This window comes from Octodon degus, unplaced genomic scaffold (genome assembly GCF_000260255.1).
Source record: "Octodon degus isolate 3935 unplaced genomic scaffold, OctDeg1.0 scaffold00176, whole genome shotgun sequence".
In the NCBI taxonomy this organism is placed as follows: domain Eukaryota; kingdom Metazoa; phylum Chordata; class Mammalia; order Rodentia; family Octodontidae; genus Octodon; species Octodon degus.
In genome coordinates this window covers 1,109,424-1,131,734 of record NW_004524752.1, presented here as the reverse complement: position 1 = coordinate 1,131,734, position 22,311 = coordinate 1,109,424, and the positions used below count along the sequence as shown (strand labels likewise).

General features: G+C 43.7%; 1 protein-coding gene across 3 annotated transcripts in view; it reads left to right on the top strand.

Annotated features, from left to right (window-relative positions):
* Cacna1e (calcium voltage-gated channel subunit alpha1 E) overlaps nucleotides 1–22,311 on the top strand; it is a 325,607-nt gene that overhangs the window by 226,915 nt on the left and 76,381 nt on the right. For all 3 annotated transcript variants that reach the window (XM_004643428.3, XM_004643429.1, XM_004643427.1), the window contains exons 8-17: nucleotides 7,374–7,489; nucleotides 12,228–12,281; nucleotides 12,900–12,989; nucleotides 14,239–14,448; nucleotides 15,185–15,297; nucleotides 16,866–16,978; nucleotides 17,326–17,457; nucleotides 17,916–17,988; nucleotides 19,142–19,259; nucleotides 21,774–21,841. In XM_004643428.3, coding sequence (XP_004643485.1) covers nucleotides 7,374–7,489; nucleotides 12,228–12,281; nucleotides 12,900–12,989; nucleotides 14,239–14,448; nucleotides 15,185–15,297; nucleotides 16,866–16,978; nucleotides 17,326–17,457; nucleotides 17,916–17,988; nucleotides 19,142–19,259; nucleotides 21,774–21,841 — 1,087 coding nt within the window. The remainder of the gene's footprint in view (nucleotides 1–7,373; nucleotides 7,490–12,227; nucleotides 12,282–12,899; nucleotides 12,990–14,238; nucleotides 14,449–15,184; nucleotides 15,298–16,865; nucleotides 16,979–17,325; nucleotides 17,458–17,915; nucleotides 17,989–19,141; nucleotides 19,260–21,773; nucleotides 21,842–22,311) is intronic.

Below are 22,311 nucleotides of genomic sequence, written 5' to 3'. Positions count from 1 at the left end.
TTTAATAAGCTGTCTAGAGGGCTCAGCCTGTCCTCCCACATAGGATCAATTTCCACTTCATGGGCTCCCAACAGCCCTACTGTAAACTTATGCAAGGATTGGGGGACTTGTATGTTTCTTTTTTGAGACAGAAAAAAGCCCAGACTGCCCTTGAATTTGGAGTGATCCTCCTGCCTCAGCCTTCTGAGTACCCCTATTCCCAAGATAGGATCTTCTACATTTCATGAAGCATAAAGAAACACACCATATGCCCAAAGATGGGGGTCAAATGCTGACAAGAATTCAAAGAAAGCATGTAAATAAGATCCCAGTGAAAATATAATAAATGTTAAATCCACTAAGGTGGGCCGTGCTCAAGGCCCTTGCGCTTTTCAGGGAGGTAATTACTCCACTGAGCCTGTATTATGATAGAGCTCAGAAATGATATCCACTACGAATATCTACTCTGTGCCAGATACAGTACTTTGCACTTCCCATCTATTATTCAATCGTCAGAACAACTGTTTCAGATAGGCATGATATTTATTATGAGCTTAAAAACAGAAATTTATGTTAAGATCTTGCCTCAGATCATATCATGGTGAAACTAGTGTCTAAACCCTAGCAGGTCTGTCCAATCTGAGAGCTTTTAATCATAATGCTTTAACACCATACATTATACCAGCTTCAAGGTTAAAAAATAAAACAGTAAACATACGTCATTTCCTTATTAGCTCCTTTATGATAATTGCCAGATCTTCTTTTCCTGTCTCTATTCAGACAAATAGGTGGGATACCAATGTTGGAGGAGAAAGAAAAACGACTGTTCATTCCTGGTTCTTACGAGAATTTGCCTCCTTGAGTTTTCATAACTGGAGTATCATGAAGATGTGGAAAATGTCTGGGGCACCTAAGGGGTCCTTCAGATCTGCTCCCATGTGCAGATCTTGGCCAGTGAGTTAGTTGACCCAGCTGTGCTGTTGCCTTCCCATGTGTAAAAAGCTGGGCTTGGGTAGGTGATCGACCAGGTCCTCCTCAGCTGATAGATAACCCTGATAGGGACACAAGGCCTTTTTTTTTCCAGCTGTGGATCAGGGTTTCAGGTAAGGATGGGATGCAGCACTGTGTATAAAGCTGTTATGTCCTTTAACCACTTTAGGAAAGGACTTCTGGTTATAGGGGAAGCCCTCCAAAGCTTCCAATGCTAAGAAAGGGTGACACAGGGCGATACAGTGCTTGGGTGTTTGAATCTTTCACCTACCTGCACACTCACCCTTTTTATTAGAGTCAACATAGGCTGAGATTTAGAGGGCTGGTTCTGTTTTGGCCTTTATTTATTGACAACCTAAGTCTCTTTAAATCCTATCTGGAACAAGTCAAAGGATAAGGCATAAATAACTATAACACTTCTGAACTGTTTGACCTTCTGTAAGGTGTATACTTTCTCTGAGGCTGTGTTTGCTCCTCTGAAAAATGGGAGAAAAGGTTCCTTGAGTTCATAAGAACATTGAAAATCTCACCTTCTACCCCCAGCTCAGTTTCCAATGAGATTAGAATTAAACCACTGCCAGCACACAATTCTGAATATGAATTAGCCAAGTTCTCTGTTTCAGAATGTTTCAGATTTGAAGAGGTTTTAGTTTTCTTGATCTCACACTCAAATTCCTCCTTCCTGAAGCAAAGATCTTACAAGAACTTTGGCAAGGTTTCCTTGTGGTAGCAAAGCCCTCTGAAAATATGGACTTTGAAGATTAATAGAAATGTGACTGTGTGGCATGTGTGTGCCTGGCCAAGGCTATTCACAGATGCTTCGGGGTGCTGGTGTGAGCATCTGAACCCATGCCAATGTGTGTGATGAAGAATGCAAGTGTGTACAGGAGTGTGGGTAAACAGATCTTTGAGTCACATAGGCCAGTGCATCCATGCAGGCTTTGTCTTCCTTTCAGTTGCCATGACAACAGCAAAGGCCTCTGCATCAGTAAACAAAGCTTCCTGCATACAGTGAGTCAGAAGTGCTCTGGAGCTACAGGCTAAAACAGGAGCCACTCAGTTCTCTTCCAGAGCACTTCTCACCGCAGCAGGCCTTCCCTACACATCATTCTCGCTACAGAAATGTAGAGATGTCCATCTGGGCACTCTGGAATGCTGAGATAAAGTAGCATGAGCAGGAATTTGAGACTGGAGGTGAGCGTGAGTGAACCTCATGTCTAATTCCCAAGAGTGAGACACATCATGATAAATTCTAGAAATGTGGATGACCAAAATCTATGCCATCATTATCCTGGAACTCAAACCAGTTGCTTTAATTTAGTCATATACAGATTCGCCACTTTGTGAATGATTTGTGGCAGTGGCTCCTTTATAGGTCCATAAACTCACAAACTAGAAATTAATTTTGATATTAATATAAACATGATTTGAAATAGAACTCTGATTTCTCTGCCCTCATCCTTCTCAACATGTATGATACATGTCTGTGGCATCGTGCCTTGTCTGAAATGATCCTTGTAATTCTTCCACTTTACCTTACTGTGAATCATATAGAATCAGTTGTGTATGGAAAGTTGATTTTCACAATTTATGATTCTTGTGTAAAACTGCTAGAAAACAAAAGCAGTTGCAAATGTGGATTCAGTAACAAGGATGACCAGAAAAAGCAAGCAAATTCATTACGCACCAGAGGGAGATCAACCTTCCTATAGATCCCATAAGTGAAATTTAGAACTTCGTATGCAAATATGGCAACCAGAATAGAGACTCACCCAGGCCTACCTCAGGCTCACCTTGTTTTCATGTTTGTGAGAGCAACAGTTTGTGGGAGCCCCAAGTTATCCTCCCAGGGGGCCATGATGGGGCCTAAAGTGATAGATAACAGAATTAGGTAATGAGTAGCGCCTACAATAAAAGACAATTTGGATTTTCCCTATTGTGCCAGCTTTTATAGGAATCTAGCCAGGCTTTGTTGAGCAGTTATTCCCACCTCTGGTTAGGAACAGAGGGTTTTTATGTGTTTCTAATGTCAGCTGTGACTGAGAGGTTACAACCCAGTTCATTAGCAGCAAAAGACGTCTGGATACCTCACTCTGAGAAAAGAGCTGGCACTATTTCTGCTGTAACACATGGGGTTTAATTTTGTTCTTCATATTTGGAATCGTGAAGTGTGGGTGCATCCCATCCTGGCTCTATTCCATCGATGGGTGTGCAAGTAACAAGCTGCTGGTTACATATTCTCCTACTATAAGCAACAGGCAAGTGCCAGGAGGCCTAGGGGTACATGAACACTCTTCTGCTATAATCCAGAGTTCCTTTTCTAAACTTCCTATGACTTCATCCAAAGGAGCTGGATGAATTGAGATATGCAGAAAGCCTCTCTTTGGGGTTTCCAAATTTATCACCATCATCACCATCCGAGTGACCCCCAGGATCCTGTGAAGAAAGTGCAGTCAGATCCTCAAAGAGGAGTCCTGGTAAAACATTTGTCCCTTCCCCAGGTCTGGTCACTTAGACACCCGGGAGCCTGGTGAGTGTGTAGATCTAAGATTATAATAGTCACTTATTTTTGGTAGGTTGTGGAGCTGAATCCTATTTGGCACTGTTCCCTCCAGATTGTGTGTGTATGAATAAATGGTGACTATGATACAGACCCAAAATCATCTGTGTATCACTAGCTTGGATAATGCTGTGAATTTTACTTTAGGTCTTTATTAATTCAACATATCATAGGGATTTCATGTAGCTGTCTTGATGAAAGGTCCCTTTAAGGAAGAAGAAAAACACAAGAAAAAAACCCTCAATTTTATATCCTTATTTCCTTCTACCTTAGGCTGAAACACAAATCCCTTTTGTGGCTTCTAGCTAGCAGAAGAGGCAGCTAAGGCTGTGTAGAAATTGCATTTACCCTGGAAATGGAAGATAATTGTTTGAATTTCAATGCCAGCCCTTTCTATCTAGGTGATCTTGGGCAAGTAACTTTCCTGAATTTCCCAGGGTTTTGCAACAAGAAAGCCAGTAAGTATGACCTAGGGTCCAGGAAGCTTTCAAATACACAGGGAAGTTAGACTAGGGTTTGCTTGCCTGACCCACCAGAAGTAAAACTATCTTGTCATTCTGGGGGACAGATAGAAGGGATGCACTGCATGCTTCATGGACTAATCCTACAGACATTGTATAGTAGACTTCAGAGAGAGTGGGGGCAGCACTGAAAACTTAGCTTTAGCTCCCTGACTCACTTGGGTCAGTGCAGAGATGCTGTTTTCTTCATTGAAGGCGTTGGGAACCAGGAGAAAGCTACCATTGTGAACTCCTAGTCAGCCTTCATATTTTTAGAAGTAATAATGATAAATCTATTAAAGTTGTACTATGTACCAAACCTATTTTAGTGCAGGAAGGTAGAAATAAGTAATAGGACATTTTCAAAAAATCTCCTGGAGATGAAGAGACAGTCACCTGCACATCTGATCACAGTGAAGGTCTGATGGTAGGTGAGCTCTTCAGAGACAGAGGAGAGCTGGAGCAGAAGACAGAAGACTCTGGGAAGGGAATGCTAAATGGATGAGACAGCGTTTCAGCTTGGCCTTGAATTTTGACAGACTCGGACAGATTCCAGGCAGAGAAGGGGTACAAGCCTGCCTTGAAAGCCCACTTCTCCTTTTGGGAAATGAGCTGTGGCTGAAGTATTGGCTGTGGTGTTCTCCAAGCTGGTGAAAATGGGCAGGAATGATGTGAGAGAAGACTTGAAGTCAAAGGTGTGGCTTAGACCTCGGTAGACTTTGGAGGCCATAGTTAGTGCACTGTTTTGCTTCATGTGGGAAAGGCAGAGCAGGCTGGTAAGGTGGAAGCGAGGAGTACTGGAAGGGAACTTAGAGGACCTGGAGCTATGTTTCCTCTCCAAGGCTCTCTTTCCTTGCTTGGCTTTTCATCTTCACAAAGGACTGCTTGATTCCCTTTAGATTCAGCTTTCTGAGCTAAAGAGCAAAGGCATTTATAACAGTGTTCACTCTCTATGCTCAAAAACTATTGTGGCTGTTGCCTACTGAGATTCTCTGTTTTTCAAGATCTTGCTCAAAATAATACATCTTAGTAAACTTTTCTTAATTCCTTCAGAGCTTAAGTGAAAGATCAAGATACACATACATGAGAAGGTAAAGAATGTAGCATAAAAAATTAGGAACTTAGAATTTGAGAGCACTCAGGCCCAGGCTCTAATCCTAGCTCTGTATCTTATTTAAACTTGATCAAATTGCTTTATTTTTAAGTTAAGAATGAACACATTCATCCTGCTTTCTCTTCAGAATTCTTGCAAAGGTTAAATGAGCAACATATGGGAAGGGGCTTGGTGAATTAGAAAGTGTTTCACAAATGCTACTTGCTATGTTTATTACTCGAAATTTGGTGTGTTTAAAGGGTAACTGTAATATCTATGAGATACATGAAATTAAAAGAAGGGAGAGAAGTGGTGGAGAGACTCAGTCCATGCTGCCACAATAGTCCAGTCAAGGAAAGAAGAGATCCTGAACAAATAATAGGATGGAGAGAGAGAGAGGGAAGAATCAGGAGGCCTTCTGAGTCTACAACCAACAGAACAGTGGCACTGATTGAACTCAGGAGATGGAAAGAAACAAAGAGCTATTGATAAGCACTTCAGAGGATGGTGACACTATGAACTGGTCAGCCTTTGATACTCTCTCATTGCTGAAATGTAGGAAGGAGGGCAGGGGTAGAAGCTATCACAGTGCTTGACTTCTGTTCCCTTGACCCTCACTGGCCCTGCTTGCTCATAGGTTTACCTCTTTCCTTCTCACCATAGAACCCTTAATGGAAGTTGCTGAAGCTGCCACCAAGAACAGGGCAAGATGGGAGAATCTTGCCCTATACCATCAGTTTTAATGTAACCGTAGTAATCATAGGTCCAGTCCCAGCTCTGTGTTGGCAGGAGGGCCAAATAAAAATATAAGATAGACACAAATAGGCCTCACTCCTATTATGGTACACCAGCCCCTCCCCTCTCCTTGCATGGTAGCTGGGGCACATCTCTCAGCCCTTGGCTTATTTCTTCTCCCCTGGACATGAAGGTGGGGTTGGCAGGATCCAAAGTCGATGCTAGACTCTCATCTTTAAGCTACAGCTTTTTATTTATGGTGATCACCTTGGATAAGTGGAGAAGACTCCAGGGCGGTTGGAGAACTCTTGAATCATGCTGAGTGGGACTACAATACCAAAGGGGAATTCTAGCCTTCGAGCTTACTGAGTGATGAGGAAACTCTGACACGCTGGTTACTGGAGAAGCCATCTAACAAGTGACTGTTTCTTCATCTTCATTTGTTCACCCATTGCATTTGATGCCTTCTACCTACCAAGGAGAATTTAATCCTCTTTTCTCCTCCCCTCAGCTCCCATGGAGAATTACTCTTCTCATTTCCTTGTACCAGAGGGTGGCTTTGTTCTTCTTTGCCTTCCAGTGAACTCTGTCTTCTTCTTGACCTTCGACTTGGCTTTCCCTCTGTCTTGTTATCCCTCTCCACTCACCCTCTCACCTCATCTTCCCCCTATCTTTCTACCTGGTACTTACCCTGTGTCCTTTCCTTTACTATGTAACCAACACCAGGTTGTCTTCAACAGCATATCAGTCCTTTGAGTCATCTGTGCCACTGGTCTTCCATGTCACTCTTTACTGAGCATCACGGTGTACCAGATACCATGGTGAACAGACCCTGTACCCCAGACTAGAAACAAGGAGACTAATAGAAGCCATGGGAGCCATCAAGTTAAGGAGATGATGATGACAAAGACAGAATTAGAGCTCACACCCCAGCATGTTACTTCATGCACCCAAGCCTTGGTTGCTTCACCTGTTAAATGGAGATTTTTAACTGTCATCAATTTATAGGATGTCTATGAGGCATAAATGAGTTAGTATGAGAAACTTTGCACAGGACTGGCACATAATAAATGGCCAATACACATTAGACACTGTTATCAAAAGTATAAAAGATAGCTCTGGCTCTGAGAAGGTTATAGGCTTCTACTGTAGCAGAGGGACTGAACATGGCATTTTGAAAACTCAGTTGTTAGATAGCTAAAAATTTCCTCTCAAAATAGAGCACATACCTGTTATCCCAGCTTCTCATGAGGCTGAGGAAAGAGGATCATGTGCTGGAGCCAAGTCTTGGCAACTTACTGAGAACTTGTCTCAAAAGCAAAGGCTGTGGTGTCTCGCTGACATGCAGAGGATCTGGGTAGGTCTCCAGTAAGAAGTTGCATTGCAGCCGAGGACAAAGAAATGAGGAAGAGGGGTGTACAAAGAGACCCACTCCAACCCTCTTTTACTTGCTTCATCCTTTCTCTTTGTCATGGTGCTACCCAAACCCAGTGACTCTTACCCTTCTTGTCCACAGGGAATTTGCCAAAGAGAGAGAGCGAGTGGAGAACAGGAGAGCATTCATGAAACTGCGGCGCCAGCAGCAGATTGAGCGTGAGCTGAATGGCTACCGGGCCTGGATTGACAAAGCCGGTGAGGCTGCGGGCTAGAAGGACTTGGGGAAGTGGGAAGTCTAGGTATCAGGGACTGTGCCTTCACACTGTCTCCACTCCAGATTAGCCCAGAAGAGAGTAGAGAGCTGCTCTGACTGCCTTGCAAGGTGTTCGGTTTTCCGTGGGTCCCACTTTCTTTTGTTGAGTCTGACTTTCCCACTTCTTCTAGCAGACACCTTTCACAAGGCAAGCATGTTAGCGGGATGAACAAAGGAAAAAGTAATCCTACAATTGAGATTGGGGTGCTGACTTTTATATTCTGGTCCCCACCCCCACTATCCATACATTTAGCAAATATATAATTTATGTATCTACTTTGTACCAGGCCCTGTTCTAGGCACTTGGGTTCAGCCTTGAGCCGAACATACAAACTCTTGAAAGCTCTTGTCTTGAGGAGCTCATTCTTTTCTAGACAGGGAAGGGAAGCAATAAACAAAATAATAAATTTGAAAGAAGATAATAGAAAGACCAAGATAAGGTGTGGGATGTGCCTTAGTTTTCAGTAGAGGGGCTGGGACACGTCCATTTGTCTGGAGACTGAAGGAGATGAGGGGATGAGGCACAGGAAGATCTGGGAACAGAGTCAGTATCAAGTCTAATAGAAGAAAGACCAGGTGTGAGCCAGGGGCAGAAGGGAAGTCAACAAGGGAAGAGTGGCAGGAGATAAAATGGGGGTGGTTTGGGGCATGAGCAGTGGTCATGTGGGACCTTATGGCCTACTGTAAGAGTTTGCAGCTTTATTGTAGGCAAGCAAAGGACAGACATGCTCTGATTTAAGATTTCAAAGGAACATTTAATTTCTGCTTTGAGAATAGAGCATAAAAGGACAAGGCCAGGGACAGGGAGACTAGCATAAGGCCATGGCAGATAGGAGATGATGGCCTGGAATGTCCTCACTTGTCACCCGGTGGCCCAGCATCAGGAACAGTTCAGGCCTAGCACTGAGGATGAGTCTGTGCTGTCATGATCTCATTACCACACAGAGCCACTGTATTCAAGTATGGCTGTGGCTCAGTTGTTTATGAGGGCATCAATCAGTCAATCACTGTTTATCTGTCAATAAAAAGAATGCATATACTTGCATTATTCTTTTAACAGTTGGGAAAAATATATATACATATATATTCATTTTTTTTCTTCCAGTGAAAAATAATACAGATCAGGCAGTGTCCTCATTCTTTTCTTTTTTTTTCTTGTGGCTGGTTCAGCCCACCCTGCGGGTGGGGCTGGCATAGCGTGTGGTGCCAGGGATCCAGCCACGGTCCCTGTGCTTGCTTAAGCTTGCCCCAGCAGATGCTTTAGTCTGCTGAGCTATCTTGCCAGCCCCAGCAGCATCCTTCTCTATGCTTAATAGAAGCCCTAACACAAATGTGAGGTCACACAAGAAAATTTTGGAGTATGATTTGATGCTTAGTTGCCTGAACTTTCTACTTCTGCAAGAGCTTTAGAATGACACCCTTAGTCTGATCACTGTCACACAAAAAGGTCAGAAAGTTCTGGAGTCAGCCTCTGATGATCTGTGAGGCCTGAGGGAATGCAAATATGGGGAAAGGCAGAGAAACATCCCTATGAGGAACAGACACACTTTCTTGTTGCCTCCAAAAGTGTAAGCAATGCCTGTTGAATGAGTGCTCATTTCGTGCTTACTCCGTCAAGGCAGTTGTGTAGGGCGTTGTAAGTATGACTCTCCCTACCTCTTCCTGAAACAGAAACTCAGCGTTACCATAGGAGGGTGAACTGATCTGCCTCCAGGTTAGGCAGGCAGCTTGCTGTTCCCAACTGTCCCTGGCATACTTGGTACAGGAGCCATCTGACAGACTGGAGTGAGCTGGCAGCAGAACCAGAAGAGAATCTTCCCAGCACCGGCTGTGACCCCACACAGGGTCAGGTGGCCAGCTCTGCTGCTTTTCTATGGTGTACTTTTCAGATATTTGGAAAATTCCAAGGCTTCCCTTTCTTCCACTTGGCAAAGCCAGCTCTCTCCTTCTAAGAAAAAAGACGCACTGCAACGTCGAGTTGCACTTCCTGGCCCTTCCCTTTACAAATGGAGCATGAGTGAATCAGAGACATATGGGTTACATTTCCCTGGAAAGACACTCAAGTTTGAAAGCGAACTTGGCAAAAGGCATCGGTGGGGGAGGGGTGGTTTCAAGGCGCCCAGCGCCTCAGCTTTTCCCAGAGATCCTCAGCATCACCACACCTTCTATCTGCCTTGGGGGCTTCTCAGACCTCCCCAGCCCAAAGCCAGACACTTTGAAGCAAAAGTGCCTCTTCAGGCAAGGTAATTAATGCTGTTAGGAGGTACTTTACCAAAGACCTAATTTTAAAACGATGCCCTCCAAACAACTTGTGCTGTAAAATGCCTTTAAAACTCTTGCCTGTCTCCATGAAGAAATGCCCAACCAATAACACTTAACCTGTTAACTCAGTGTTCTGCCAGAGGCTGCATTTAAAAACAGAAAGCTAAACATTTATGACTTGGCCTAATGGCCACCCTGCATAGTAATGTCCAAGCCTCAAAATGTTCCCTGGGAAATACATTACATACTCTCAGTTTTATATGCAGGCGAAATTACAGTAATGACTTTACCCTCCTACTTGTCCTTCTACTTGTTACAAGTGCTTACATTGAACTATTGTTTAACTGGCACTGTCACAAGCTTTCCCCCAGCATCTGGGATCTTCAGGGGTGACTGTTACAGCCCCCTCCTCCCTAACCTATCTGTTGAGACTGGCTGAGAATCCAAAGCTCTTCACGCCATTCCCAGGGGGCACCCAGGAGCGGTAGAAGTGCTACTTGTTGGTTGCTTTAGAGGGATGCTAGTGATGTTTATTACAACAGGACTTTGTAGAAAATAGTGTACCTTAGGTCATGACGCCTCTCTGGAGTAGAGGACCTTTTAAACCTAGGGATAGTATGGTGTTCTTCCAAACATGAACCAAAAACAAATTCTTTTTTTTTTTTTATTTTGAGAAACAAATAGCAATGAGACAGTTTCAAAACAGGTTAGTAGGACAGTTACAATAATTAATATATTGAATATTGTTGTCTTCGAAGTAGTTATTCATAGTACAAGATGCAGACATGATATCCTGTCCAAACACTATTAGTACAAATCTTTCTTCTCATTGAATTAAGAGAAAGTAGCTGTATATCTATCCTATTTTGTGTATACAGATACAAAATGGTCCTTCATTTATATCCCCCTTTTTATTTAGTTTTGTCAGAGATGGGTATTCCATTGCCATTTAAATATTGTAGGTACATGAATTCAGCAAAATAATCCAATATAGTCCAGTAGTGCATAATAATAGTGGGTTATTGGTAGGACTGGCAGTGTCAGAAGTTGTTGACTTGAGCCTTTTACAGCTCAGCGTATTAAAATGGCTTTATTCACACCAACAAGTGCATCATTTTTATAGGAGCATCTGTGTGGCTAATAATTCAAGTGAAGGAGTTAAGACTACCCAAAGTTATCACAGATCCTCAAGATTAAAGGCCCCCAGGTGACACTGAGGTGACCCACATTTCTCCTTGGATGAGTACAATTTTGTGGGATCTTGCAATCCCTGCATCGCTCCACCTCCCACTGCCTGAAGATTCTATAATTTTTGAGAATGAGTTACACAACTGAGGATAAACAACACTTACTGGTTTGTTATAAGGGTTACAACTGGAATGGCTGATAAAAAAAAGCCACGCAGGGCAAGGTATGCCCTCCCAGCAGAGGGAGGCGCTCACCAACCCAGAAACTCCCAGACCCTGTGGCTTAGAGGGATTTATGGAGATTGTTTTTCTTGAGCAGCATGATTAAATCATTGTTCATTGTGATTGAACTCAATCACACCTCTCTGTCCTTCCCGGAGGCAGGGGATGAAGGGAATCTAGCTCTCTAACCATCTAGTTGGGCTTCTACTATCTGCCATGCTTGAAGCCAACCAGGGTCCCTCTCTTCTCCAGCATCCATTCCATTAGCACTCAGGAGAGCTCTGTGCCAGGAACTACTAACAAAACCCTATTTTTTTTTTTTTTTTTTTTGGTTATTCCATAGGGACAAATCATGGTGGACCCAAGCTCCGCTTCACAGAGACAGGGTAGAAACAGTAAGGAAATAGACCACAGTGCTTTCCTCTCTGACCTTTATGGTTCTTCCTCAGGGCCAGGGAGATAGCTCAGCAGTATAAGTGCCTACCTGGAAAGAGCAAAGTCCTGAGTTTGATCTCTGGTACCAAAAACAAAAAATAAAACAAAACAAAAACCTTCCCTCAGTTCCATCCTCAGAGATGTGGACAGGATGATGCTCAAAGCCCAATTTTATCTCCTGAATAAGAGAGTAGGAATTATGGCCTGGGGTGGGGGGGCGGCACAGACAAGAGAAATTAAAAAAAACTCCTTTGTTAGAAAAATCCTAGGGACTTAGGAGAGAACCCTGAGTGAAAATAAAAACAGAAATGGAACTCTTTCACTCCTATAAATCTTTGGGATCTTGACTAGAAAGAGTCCCCTTTCCAAGGTACATGCTGAGCAAGGGCATCATATGTAGACTTGGTACTCTGTGCTCCCTGGTGACTCTTGCTCTCTTTCTATGCCTGTGACAGGTTCTGAACCTTTTGCTCACTGTCATTACTTTGAGTCAGAGATATCCCTGAGGGCTGCTCATTTTGCACAATAATTTGGAATTTACAGGTAATTTACTAAACCATTTGTTTCTCCACAGAGGAAGTCATGCTTGCTGAAGAAAATAAAAATTCTGGGACATCAGCCTTAGAAGGTAAGAAAGTGCTACCGTGCATTTGCCCCTCTCTTGCCATGGCAATCTCTCTTGTTCAAAAGAGGAAGAGAGAAAAAGAAAACAGAGATGCTCTGGGATTTGAAACGCAAGTCTCTGTGCAGTAAAATCCCTCATGCTTTAAAGTGAAGCGATTTGAGTCACAGATTCAAATGCCCTTTAAAGTGATGAAAACGAAACCTGAGAGTTGCTTTGTTCCAGGGCATGTGACTGATGCTCTGGAATGAAAAGGCCAGCGTCCAACCCGTGATGTAGACAGGGATCTTCTTGTACAATTTGTAGGGACCATCTTGAGACCACTTTCATTACCAGGAAGTGGCGCTGTTTCTGAAGAGCCAGAACAAATAGCTAGGAAGTGTCTGCTTACCCACAGCATTTGGCTAAGTTCTAGCAAGGATTCCAGAGCCCTGGGGTTTCAGCAGGTGCTGGCAAGCATCTACACACACTCTCAATCTCATCAACCTCGTGCAATATGAAAGGCAGGCGCCTGTGTCACAGAGTCCTTGCACAAGGCCTCTGGCCCACAGTCCTCAAAGTTTTGTCCAGGATGGTCTGGGTGTACTTGTGGCCTCTCACTGGCCTTCCCCTTCCCTGGCGTAGTGCTTCGAAGGGCCACCATCAAAAGGAGCCGGACGGAGGCCATGACCCGAGATTCCAGCGATGAGCACTGCGTTGATATCTCTTCTGTGGGTGAGTGATCCAGTTAGATCTTCTTTTTCTTCTCTGGATCTCCCATGAAAACGAAGATTCTGTCTTTTGAGAAGAACCACAAGGAGGAAAAGAACCCCAAGGATTCAGAATTTAGGATCGTAGTTAAGGGAAGGTGTGGGAATCTAATCTATCTGTCAATGATTTACAGGAGAAAAGAGGACCAGGGGATGCTGCTTACATGAAATGTGGGGTGTGGGGGTTCTCCAAGTGTGGCATTTGTTTCTCATTTGCAGATATATTCTCTTTCCTGGGTTGTGATACTGAGAATGTACTTTGGGATACAGGTTGAACATCCCAAATCCAAAAATCTGAAATCTGAATGGCTCTAGAGTCAGAAGCTCCTTGAGCAATGATATGGTGCTACAAGTGGAAAATCCCATGTCAGAATTTGTTTCCTTGCACAAAATTAAGAAGATTGTGTGCTCTTAATTTCCTTCTAGCTATGTGCATATTTGAAACATGAATGAATTTCATAAACTTGGGTCTCTTCCCCAAGGTGTTTTGTTATGCATAGCAAACATTCCAATACTTGAGGAACAATCTGAAATGCCTCTGGTTTCTAGTCTTTTGGATATGATCTTCAACCTGTGTTTTTCAAAGGATCCTGAAGATTGATTTCTTCTAGTGACCTAGATGCGAGAACTTGAAGTCATTTCTTACCCATAGTAGAACCCACCTACTTCCATCCTGTGAAATTTAAACTAACTCCTCTTAAAAACCCTTTGATGTGACTGAAGTTCAATCCCAGGTTCTCTTACAGATTCTGGCTGTAGATACGCTTTTCTTCCCCAGAATAATGGCAGGCTATCCCTCCATCCTTAAGAGCAGAAGAGACTCACAAGCTCATTGATGCTTTGTGTTGCCGGTGGCAGGAATATCACAAGGGCAGCAGAAGGGTTCTGGTGCCTTTAAAACGGAAGGGCAGAGAGAAGCCCGATCCATTGCAAACATGAACATGGTCCTGCTAGGACTCATGACGTTAGGTGTTTGGGTCGTGTCCTGCCTGGGAATCTTTCAATTTACTAGGACTGTGAGTGCCTGGAGAGGAGAACAGGGTCATTGCTGGTAGAAGTAACTTAAAAAATCAGACTCGCTCAGGCCTACACTCTGGCAGTCGCCTTCCCCCAAGGTTCAAGCTGCCCACCTTGCCCTGCAGATGCCACCTGGCCACCGCGCACGGTCAGGGCATGCTGCAGCCTCATACTGCCTCTCCATTTCTCCCTCCCAGGCACACCGCTTGCCCGAGCCAGTATCAAGAGCACGAAGGTCGATGGAGCTTCTTATTTCCGGCACAAGGAAAGGCTTCTCCGCATCTCAATTCGCCACATGGTTAAATCCCAGGTGTTTTACTGGATTGTCCTGAGCCTGGTGGCTCTCAACACCGCCTGCGTAGCCATCGTGCATCACAACCAGCCCCAGTGGCTCACTCACCTCCTCTGTAAGTGAAGGGTGGCTGTGGGCCCTCCTGGGGACAGATTGATGGGGATGTGAGTGGATGTAAGAGGGCAGAGCAGGCTTAGCCTGGCAGCGTGCTTTTCCCAGCCCAGAGTTCTGCCCATTCTATTGGGAGAGAGGCCAGAGCTAGCTGCAAGGAGGTGGCCTACTCCTTGCTGTTTTCAGCCTTCCTGTATGACTGAATCAAGCAAGGAGACCCTGGCAGATGAGTTAACAAGTTACACATGGGTGCTAGAAGACCTTCGCTCAGGTTCTTAAGGAGGTTCAGTGGTGTAAGAATTGGGGTTACTGAAGTCCTGGTGAGGGAGTTCTTAAGGTCCCCCAAGTGGGCCAAAAAGGGAACTTAAAGGGCAGCTCTGGATAGGACTGCCACTGCGTGTGAGCGATGGTGAGGAGATGTTTAGGGTTGGGTCTATGGAGGGTGGATGCCAGCTCTTCCATCAAAGCCATGGTGAAGTTCTTTCTTTCTCCTCGAAGACTACCCTCCACGAAGGGATAATGCTAAGCCAGCCTATTGAAAGAGAGGAAAACTGATCTTTTGAGTGAGCCTGAAACTCACTCTGGCTTTGCCTGGTAGGCTTTGCCTGGCACTGACCTGACATGGCTGCCACATGTCCTTGCAGTGTCTTGTGGGTTCCTCCATAGGTGGGTGGATTCATTGCTAAGTGCAGGAGCTCACACTCTCTGGAGAACCAATGCTCTACCTTTAATACTTTCAGACTATGCAGAATTTTTGTTTCTTGGACTCTTCCTCTTGGAGATGTCCCTGAAGATGTACGGCATGGGGCCTCGCCTTTATTTTCACTCTTCGTTCAACTGCTTTGATTTTGGGGTAAGTCCTCGGAAACCTCCCTGTCCTGATACTTCATGTTGCTAGGGCATGGTTTCTGATAAGCAGCTTGCTGTACCACTCAGCATGAACCACTGGAATTAGAATTTATAAAAGGAAAACAGGTAAGACGAGCTAAAGGGAGTTTCAGAAGTGAATGAATCCTTGCCACGCTAGGGCTTATTTGCTTTTCTTAAAAGTGCTTTGATTTTTAATATTTTTATTGATGTATAATACATACACTAAAGAGTACATGCTTAAGTATATAGCTCAGTGAGGTTTTTACAAAGCTACCCTAGCCAGAGTTTTGAACCATTTATTATCTTGGAGGAAGTCTGGAAGAGAAGGACAAAGGACTTAATTCTAGAGGTGTTTCCACAAGAAAGAGAAGGTTATGTATTTGGGGCTTTTCTTTCTACTTGAGTTTAAAATTAGCATAATTATTTAGATAAACCTCCATGCAAACACACATACCCTGTATTAGGGAGCATTTCATACAGCTGTTTACTTCCTATGTGACATCTAGATGGGGGTTGTGGTCATTGTAAAAGTGCAGCCATCCATGTGTTCTTCTCCTGTGCTGTTCGCATAAGGTGCCTGCTCTACTTGAGATGGCAGGCGATAACTCACCCCTTTCACATAGGTAAATAGGGGCCACTACCCTCAGGGTCGAATCAGTCAGTGGCAGAATGAAGCCACAGAACTTGGGGTTCCTGAGCCACTTCTATTCTGCCAAACCCACTTCTATTCTGCCGAAGCCTCAGTGAGGTGCTAAGGATTTTGAGCACTTGCCAATTTACATTTTCACTTGGAACATATGGTTCTGAGTACAGGCAATTTTCAGGCATAACAGCTAGCGAGAGACCATTTTAACCTTGGTGTCCTCATGTACATGCTTGTTAGCGTCACCATGAGGATTTATTTTTGTTATTTCTCCAAGCACAACATGTGGAACATAGTAGACATTCAGTAAATATATAATTAAAGTAAAAAATACTTAAAACATTAACTTAAAATTGCTGCATCCTATAGCAAGGCCCCATATCAACAGATTGTCACATGGAGGGGGTGTGGGACCTCAGTGACCAAAAGATACTGAATTGAGAAGCAAAATATTCTTGTTAGTACTACATTTTAGAATGATGAGAGGATCTAGGGCCTCTCTCTGATTTCTGTGTTGGAGCACAACCTGTACTCATTCAAATTGGTTTCTGTGCTCTGCGTCTGTCTTCTTTTTTGTTCAAGGTAAAAGGAGGCAAAAACAGCCATGACTGCCAAGTTTGCACAGAAGTAGTGATTGGCTGCTGTAGGTGTCACCAAGATCAGGTGTAAGGAGGTCAATTGGAGGGCAAAGGGATAAAGTTAGGAAGAGGAATGGAAGGCAGTGGACAAGGAGTAGAAGTCTTGTTTTCTCGTTCACACCTAGGTAGCCCTGGCAGAGATGGGGGCTGCGTGAGGAGGGGAGAATTTTAATTGCTCCGTAGCCCAGTGAGAGCTGTTGACTGTGTGCTGAATCCAGAATGCTTGTCTTCTCCTCTTCCTTTGTCTCACTGTGGTGAGTTGCTTTTTAGGTCACAGTGGGCAGCATCTTTGAAGTAGTCTGGGCAATCTTCAGACCTGGTACATCTTTTGGAATCAGTGTTTTGCGAGCTCTTCGGCTTTTGAGAATATTTAAAATAACCAAGTAAGTGATGAGAACTTGAACTCTTCCCAATATCTTTGAGGATGGAACCTCTCTCTGCTTTATGACATGTCCTTCTATCCCTTGTTTTTTCATCCACCCCACTTGGCCCCACCTTTCCCTCCCTCGGCCCACCCCCATTCCATTCTTTAGCTTCTCCTCCAAATATTGAACTAGAAAAATATCTCTGGGACCAGATCAAATGCTGTATTCCTAAGGGAAATTACCTTTTCTTTCTGAAGTTCTATGAATGCAGCTTATTTTACAAATTTCCAGGAAGATGCTGAGCTCAACTTGTGGGTGACACGATATTTAGTGTCCGCTGTCATAACTGCATCTGGATTTCACAGGTACTGGGCATCTCTTCGGAATTTGGTGGTCTCCCTGATGAGCTCCATGAAGTCCATCATCAGCTTGCTCTTCCTCCTCTTCCTCTTCATTGTCGTTTTCGCTCTTCTAGGCATGCAACTATTTGGAGGCAGGTAAGTTCCAAGCACTTTCCACCGGAAGGAGGTTCTGAACCACCTCAGGCCTGCCGACACCAGGATCATTGATTTGATCTCCCTGTTTGCCACCTTGTTCACTCTTGTCTAGTCATTAAGAGACCATAAGGACACATGTGGGACAGCTGTGGCTACTTTTAACCCTTTACACCACACAAGGGTCTTACTCTGGGAACCTGTTCCTTGGGCACTGTCTCTGAAATATACAACCTTGAGGCCTGTAATGAATGATCAGCTCAAACCCTGTCTTATTGCCCGCACTTTGAAAAGTGTATATTTTATCATAGTCACTGCTTCCAATTTTATAAGTTGAGGAAAAGCAAGGTACAAGAAACTTGGAGAAAGGGAAAAGAAGAGATGAAGCTGTGTGGTCTCAGGGAAGGGAAATTTGACATGTGAGAGTTCCATCGCATTTTCTCTCTGAATTTCTTTTGCAGGTTTAACTTCAATGATGGGACTCCTTCAGCAAATTTTGATACCTTCCCTGCAGCTATCATGACTGTGTTCCAGGTATGAGGCTAACCAAAGGTCTAGAAATGTGATTATGAGGTTCCCTGTACCATATACTACAGGGTGACAGGGTCAAGATGTCTGTTTTTCCTGCTTGGTCCCTCCCAATTAACAGAGTCTTCTTTCCCTTTTGAGTAGTTCTTACCACCATCCTCAGACTTCTGGGGCTGCAGTCTTACAAATAACAAAAGAACTGCATTAACATCCCCTTATTGTCTTTCCTCCAACCCCTGTGGGGTTGCAGGACATGGATTCTGAAACAGTCACAAATCGTGTTTATGGATTTCTGAGATCTGGAGCATCTTCTAACCCTTGTATCGATCTAGTGAGATATTTTTTTTCTATGTTTCCTCCAAAGAAAAAAGCTTTTTAAAGCACATAGAAAATTCAACATCAGTAGTGTTTACAGCCTTACAGATGAAGAAAATAACCTAGTAGTTAGAATCTGAGGCTGAAACAAACCCAAGTTTCCCAACTGCATCTTATAGGGCTCTTTCCAATAATCTTACCGTCTTGGGAGTTCCATGTTGGCAGCTCTGGTGACACTTGGGTAGTGATGAGACTACCTCGCTGAGCTGAAGGTGGGAGGAATTTTGTAGTAAAGCTCTGAGCCTTTCTTCATGAAGTTCTCCTTCCATTTTTAAGACCTAAAATTCTCTTCCTTATCAAAAAAAAAGAAAGAAAAAGAAAAAAAAAAACCAACTTTTAGAACTATTCATGGGAAAGGCTGGCCAAATAGCTCAGTGGATTAAAGTGTCTGCAAACAGGGGCAGGGGCCAGGGATTCAATCTCCAGGCCTGCTGTGCTGGCCCCACCCCCGGGGCCACACTGAGATGGCAATTAAGACTGGGCTTGGTGATGCGCGCCTGTAATCCCAGCTCTTGGGAGGCTGTAAACAGGCAGATCACTACGAGTCTGAGATAGTAGTGAGGCCCTGAACACTCGGTAGACCCTTCCCTAAAATACAAAAAAAAAAAAAAAAAAAAAAAAAAACCAAAAACCCCAACTATTCATGGGAATGACTTCTCCTGTGGCAGAAGGTGCAAGCAAGGAGGAAATAGGAAAGAGCCAACTGCGGTGTCTCCCCTTTGCATGGGCCCACTCTTCCCTGCCTCCTTGGAGTTCTGATGTGCCTGCTGTTTTCTCTGTGTAGATCCTGACAGGGGAGGACTGGAATGAGGTGATGTACAATGGGATCCGTTCCCAGGGTGGAGTCAGCTCAGGCATGTGGTCAGCCATCTACTTCATTGTGCTTACCTTGTTTGGAAACTGTATCCTTTAAAAATGTTCTTCTTTAACCTGGTACCTTCTTGGACCAGCACTTGAAGAGAAGATGGTGGCGGTAATGATGATAGAGCTGGGGAATTCAAAGGGCAGGCTGTGGACATTGCTTGGTGTACTAAAGGAACTGTAACCTGAAAATACTTGTACACTAGTTGTGTAAGAAATAGAAACATAAATTGATTATCATCCAAATGTGTAGTATGCATATATAATGACATTCAAAGGTGTTATTTTGAATGGTTGGAGTTATTATCTGGGTAAAAAGTGAGGGGATAGAGATCACTATAGGCTGAAATAGTGGCTAGATTATATTATGAGTTAATTATGCAGTCATATAGAACACAGCCTGCCACATTGTAAGATCTCAAAAGTATGAGTATTATGATCAATGCTAATATGATTTTGTATAGCTACAGTGGTCACATTTCCATACTGGGGCAGAATATTGCTATGTACAAGTTAGGGGAGAAAGGGTTTATCTCCTGGCTTCAGGGATTTCTCCACATGGTTAGCTGACTTTGAGGCAGAAACATCATAGTAGAAGTGGACTGGAAGAAACAAAAAGCTTAACTTGTGGCAGTGAGAAAGCAGAGTGAGAGAACAGTGTCACAGAAGAAGGGAAGGGGATTGGATACTGTACCCAAGGTTTAGATCAACAGTGGGCTAGTACCAAGCTAGAAACCTCATGGCAGAAAAGCATACTAGAAGAAACTGCCCACATCCTAACACCCAGGAAGCAGAAAGATGGAGAAACAGCCAAGTAGAAGGGGCTGGTAACCAGATATAGTCTTGCCATGCTCCATGCTCTCATGACCTGCCTGCACATATCCAAGGGGGTACTTTACTAATCTCCTAGACTGCTGTCAGGCCAATCAAGTTGGAGTCAAGATTAATCATCACAGTAGCTAGTATTTATTGTATCTGTGCTACATGTGAGACCTTCTACCAAGGTCAACAAACACTATTTTTCATCTAACTCTTAACTTAGGAAGAGGGAAGAGATAATTTGATTAAGTCAAGTATCTTCCAAATTGTAAAAGATGACTCGAAATTGAATCCTTGTGGGCTGGCCAGACAGCTCAGTGGACTAAAGCACCTGCTTAGGCAGAGTGCAGTGGCTGAGGTTCAATCCTTGGCATGTCGTACCAGCCCTGCTGCTGGGGCATGCTGAGATGGTGATTGAGACTAGGCGTGGTGGCATGTACCTATGATCCCAGTGCTTGGGAGGCTGAAAATAGGAAGATCATTACAAGTCTGATTTGTATAGTGAGATCCTGTAGACCCTGTACTAAATACATTTAAAAAAGAAAGAAAAAGAAACACAATCCTTGAACACCAAAGCGTGTATGTGCCCAAAATCCCTAGATCAGGAAGACTTAGGTTTGAATCTCAGAAACTCCGCTTACCAGAGCTGTTGCCTTGGAAAAGTGCCTGAGTTTGTTTTTCACATCTTGAAGGAGGATAGCAATATCTCCTCTGTTAATTGTAAATATTAACCAAAGTAATTATCAGAATACACCTTCTGAGCTTCAAACTTTATATGATCTCTATACAAGCAATAGAAATTTGAGAACCAGGACTTGCCTTGTTTTGAGATCAGAAGAAGAAAAAAAGGCGAGTTGTGGTGCGGCTGCCTGTTTGCATTTTTCTACAGTAGCACAGCAAGGAAATACTCTATTGTGATTTCTGCTCTGAAAGATTCTGGGGGTCAGTGGAGACTATAATCATGAGAAATTTATAGAAAGAAAGTTATGCAGTATACAGAGTCACAGAAGTGGAAGGCCAGCCCGTCATGACAGCACGTTAATTTTCTTTTTATTCTGAGGAGAACCAGATCTGGCTTTCTACACTAGAGCCAGTTTTGTGTCATGCTATCACCTGAAGGCAAAGACAGTCAGAAAATTGGGACTTCAGGTGTAATAGCGTGAAATAGAAATAGATTTCATAATGAATCAGGTCTGCTCACTGTGACATTTTGTTAAATGAACCATGGAAATCTTCTAGGACCCCAAGAAGAAGAATGAGAGAAATAAGTGAGTGTACCATTTTTGAAAGTTGGTCATTAGCAGGGGTTGTGGGATCTCATTTATTTTTCCCTTTAAGGACAGGGTAGCATGACGCCCGTTGGTCCAGACGGTACTCAATTTTGCCCCCCCCCCCGAAGGCGAAACAACAGAAAGCTCCTTATACATCTTGCTGTTCAATGATTCTGCTATTAGTTATTGCCATGGATGGGTTGAGGTCATATATGTGAGAAGGTCTCTTCACCACATATGGTCTCCTGAGTGGTTTGTTTCAGATATTTCTTCGGCCTGTGTGAAGAAAAAGATGATGTGTGGAAGGAGGTGAAATCTGTCTGCTTCTAGCTCATCTCTTCCTGCCTCCCGCAGTTTGTAACTGGTTCTGCAAGGTTCAAACAGAAAACTCATGGAGGCGCCCTCTCAGAGTTGCTGAAACCTTTGAATATTTTTGCTTGGCCATCCTTAACTCATAACTCACAGATACACTACTGAATGTCTTCTTGGCCATTGCTGTGGACAATCTGGCCAATGCCCAGGAGCTGACCAAGGTAAGCATTGCTTTCTGGGGATCAGATGTCTCTTCAGTCCCTTCTGCTCTTGGCAGCTCTCTCAGGGCATCTATATTTGTCTAACTTAGGCTGCCAGGAAGGCTTCTTTTAGGAGGCTCTAGGTAGTTAGAGAACCACACACTCATGCAGGAAACCTGGTTCCCTTTCACTGAATTTGGTGACTTTTAGACCAGCCTGGGTATCCTTTGTCTGATATGGATAATAATAGCTCATCCCTATGAGTCTTTAGAGAGGTCCTTTCTAGGATTATGACATAGGGAGTAAGAAAAACACTAAATTCCTGGGTTTAAAATCTCCTTGCTACTGTGACTTGTGGCCTTGTGACCCCACCTAGGGGACCTAATCTTTAAGAAGAAGCCAGGGGCATAGTATTTCCTGGACTGTGGACATTGGGGTATTCTGGTGGCCATGGGCATTCTGGGGAAGTTTCAATTTGTCAGTTTGTTTCT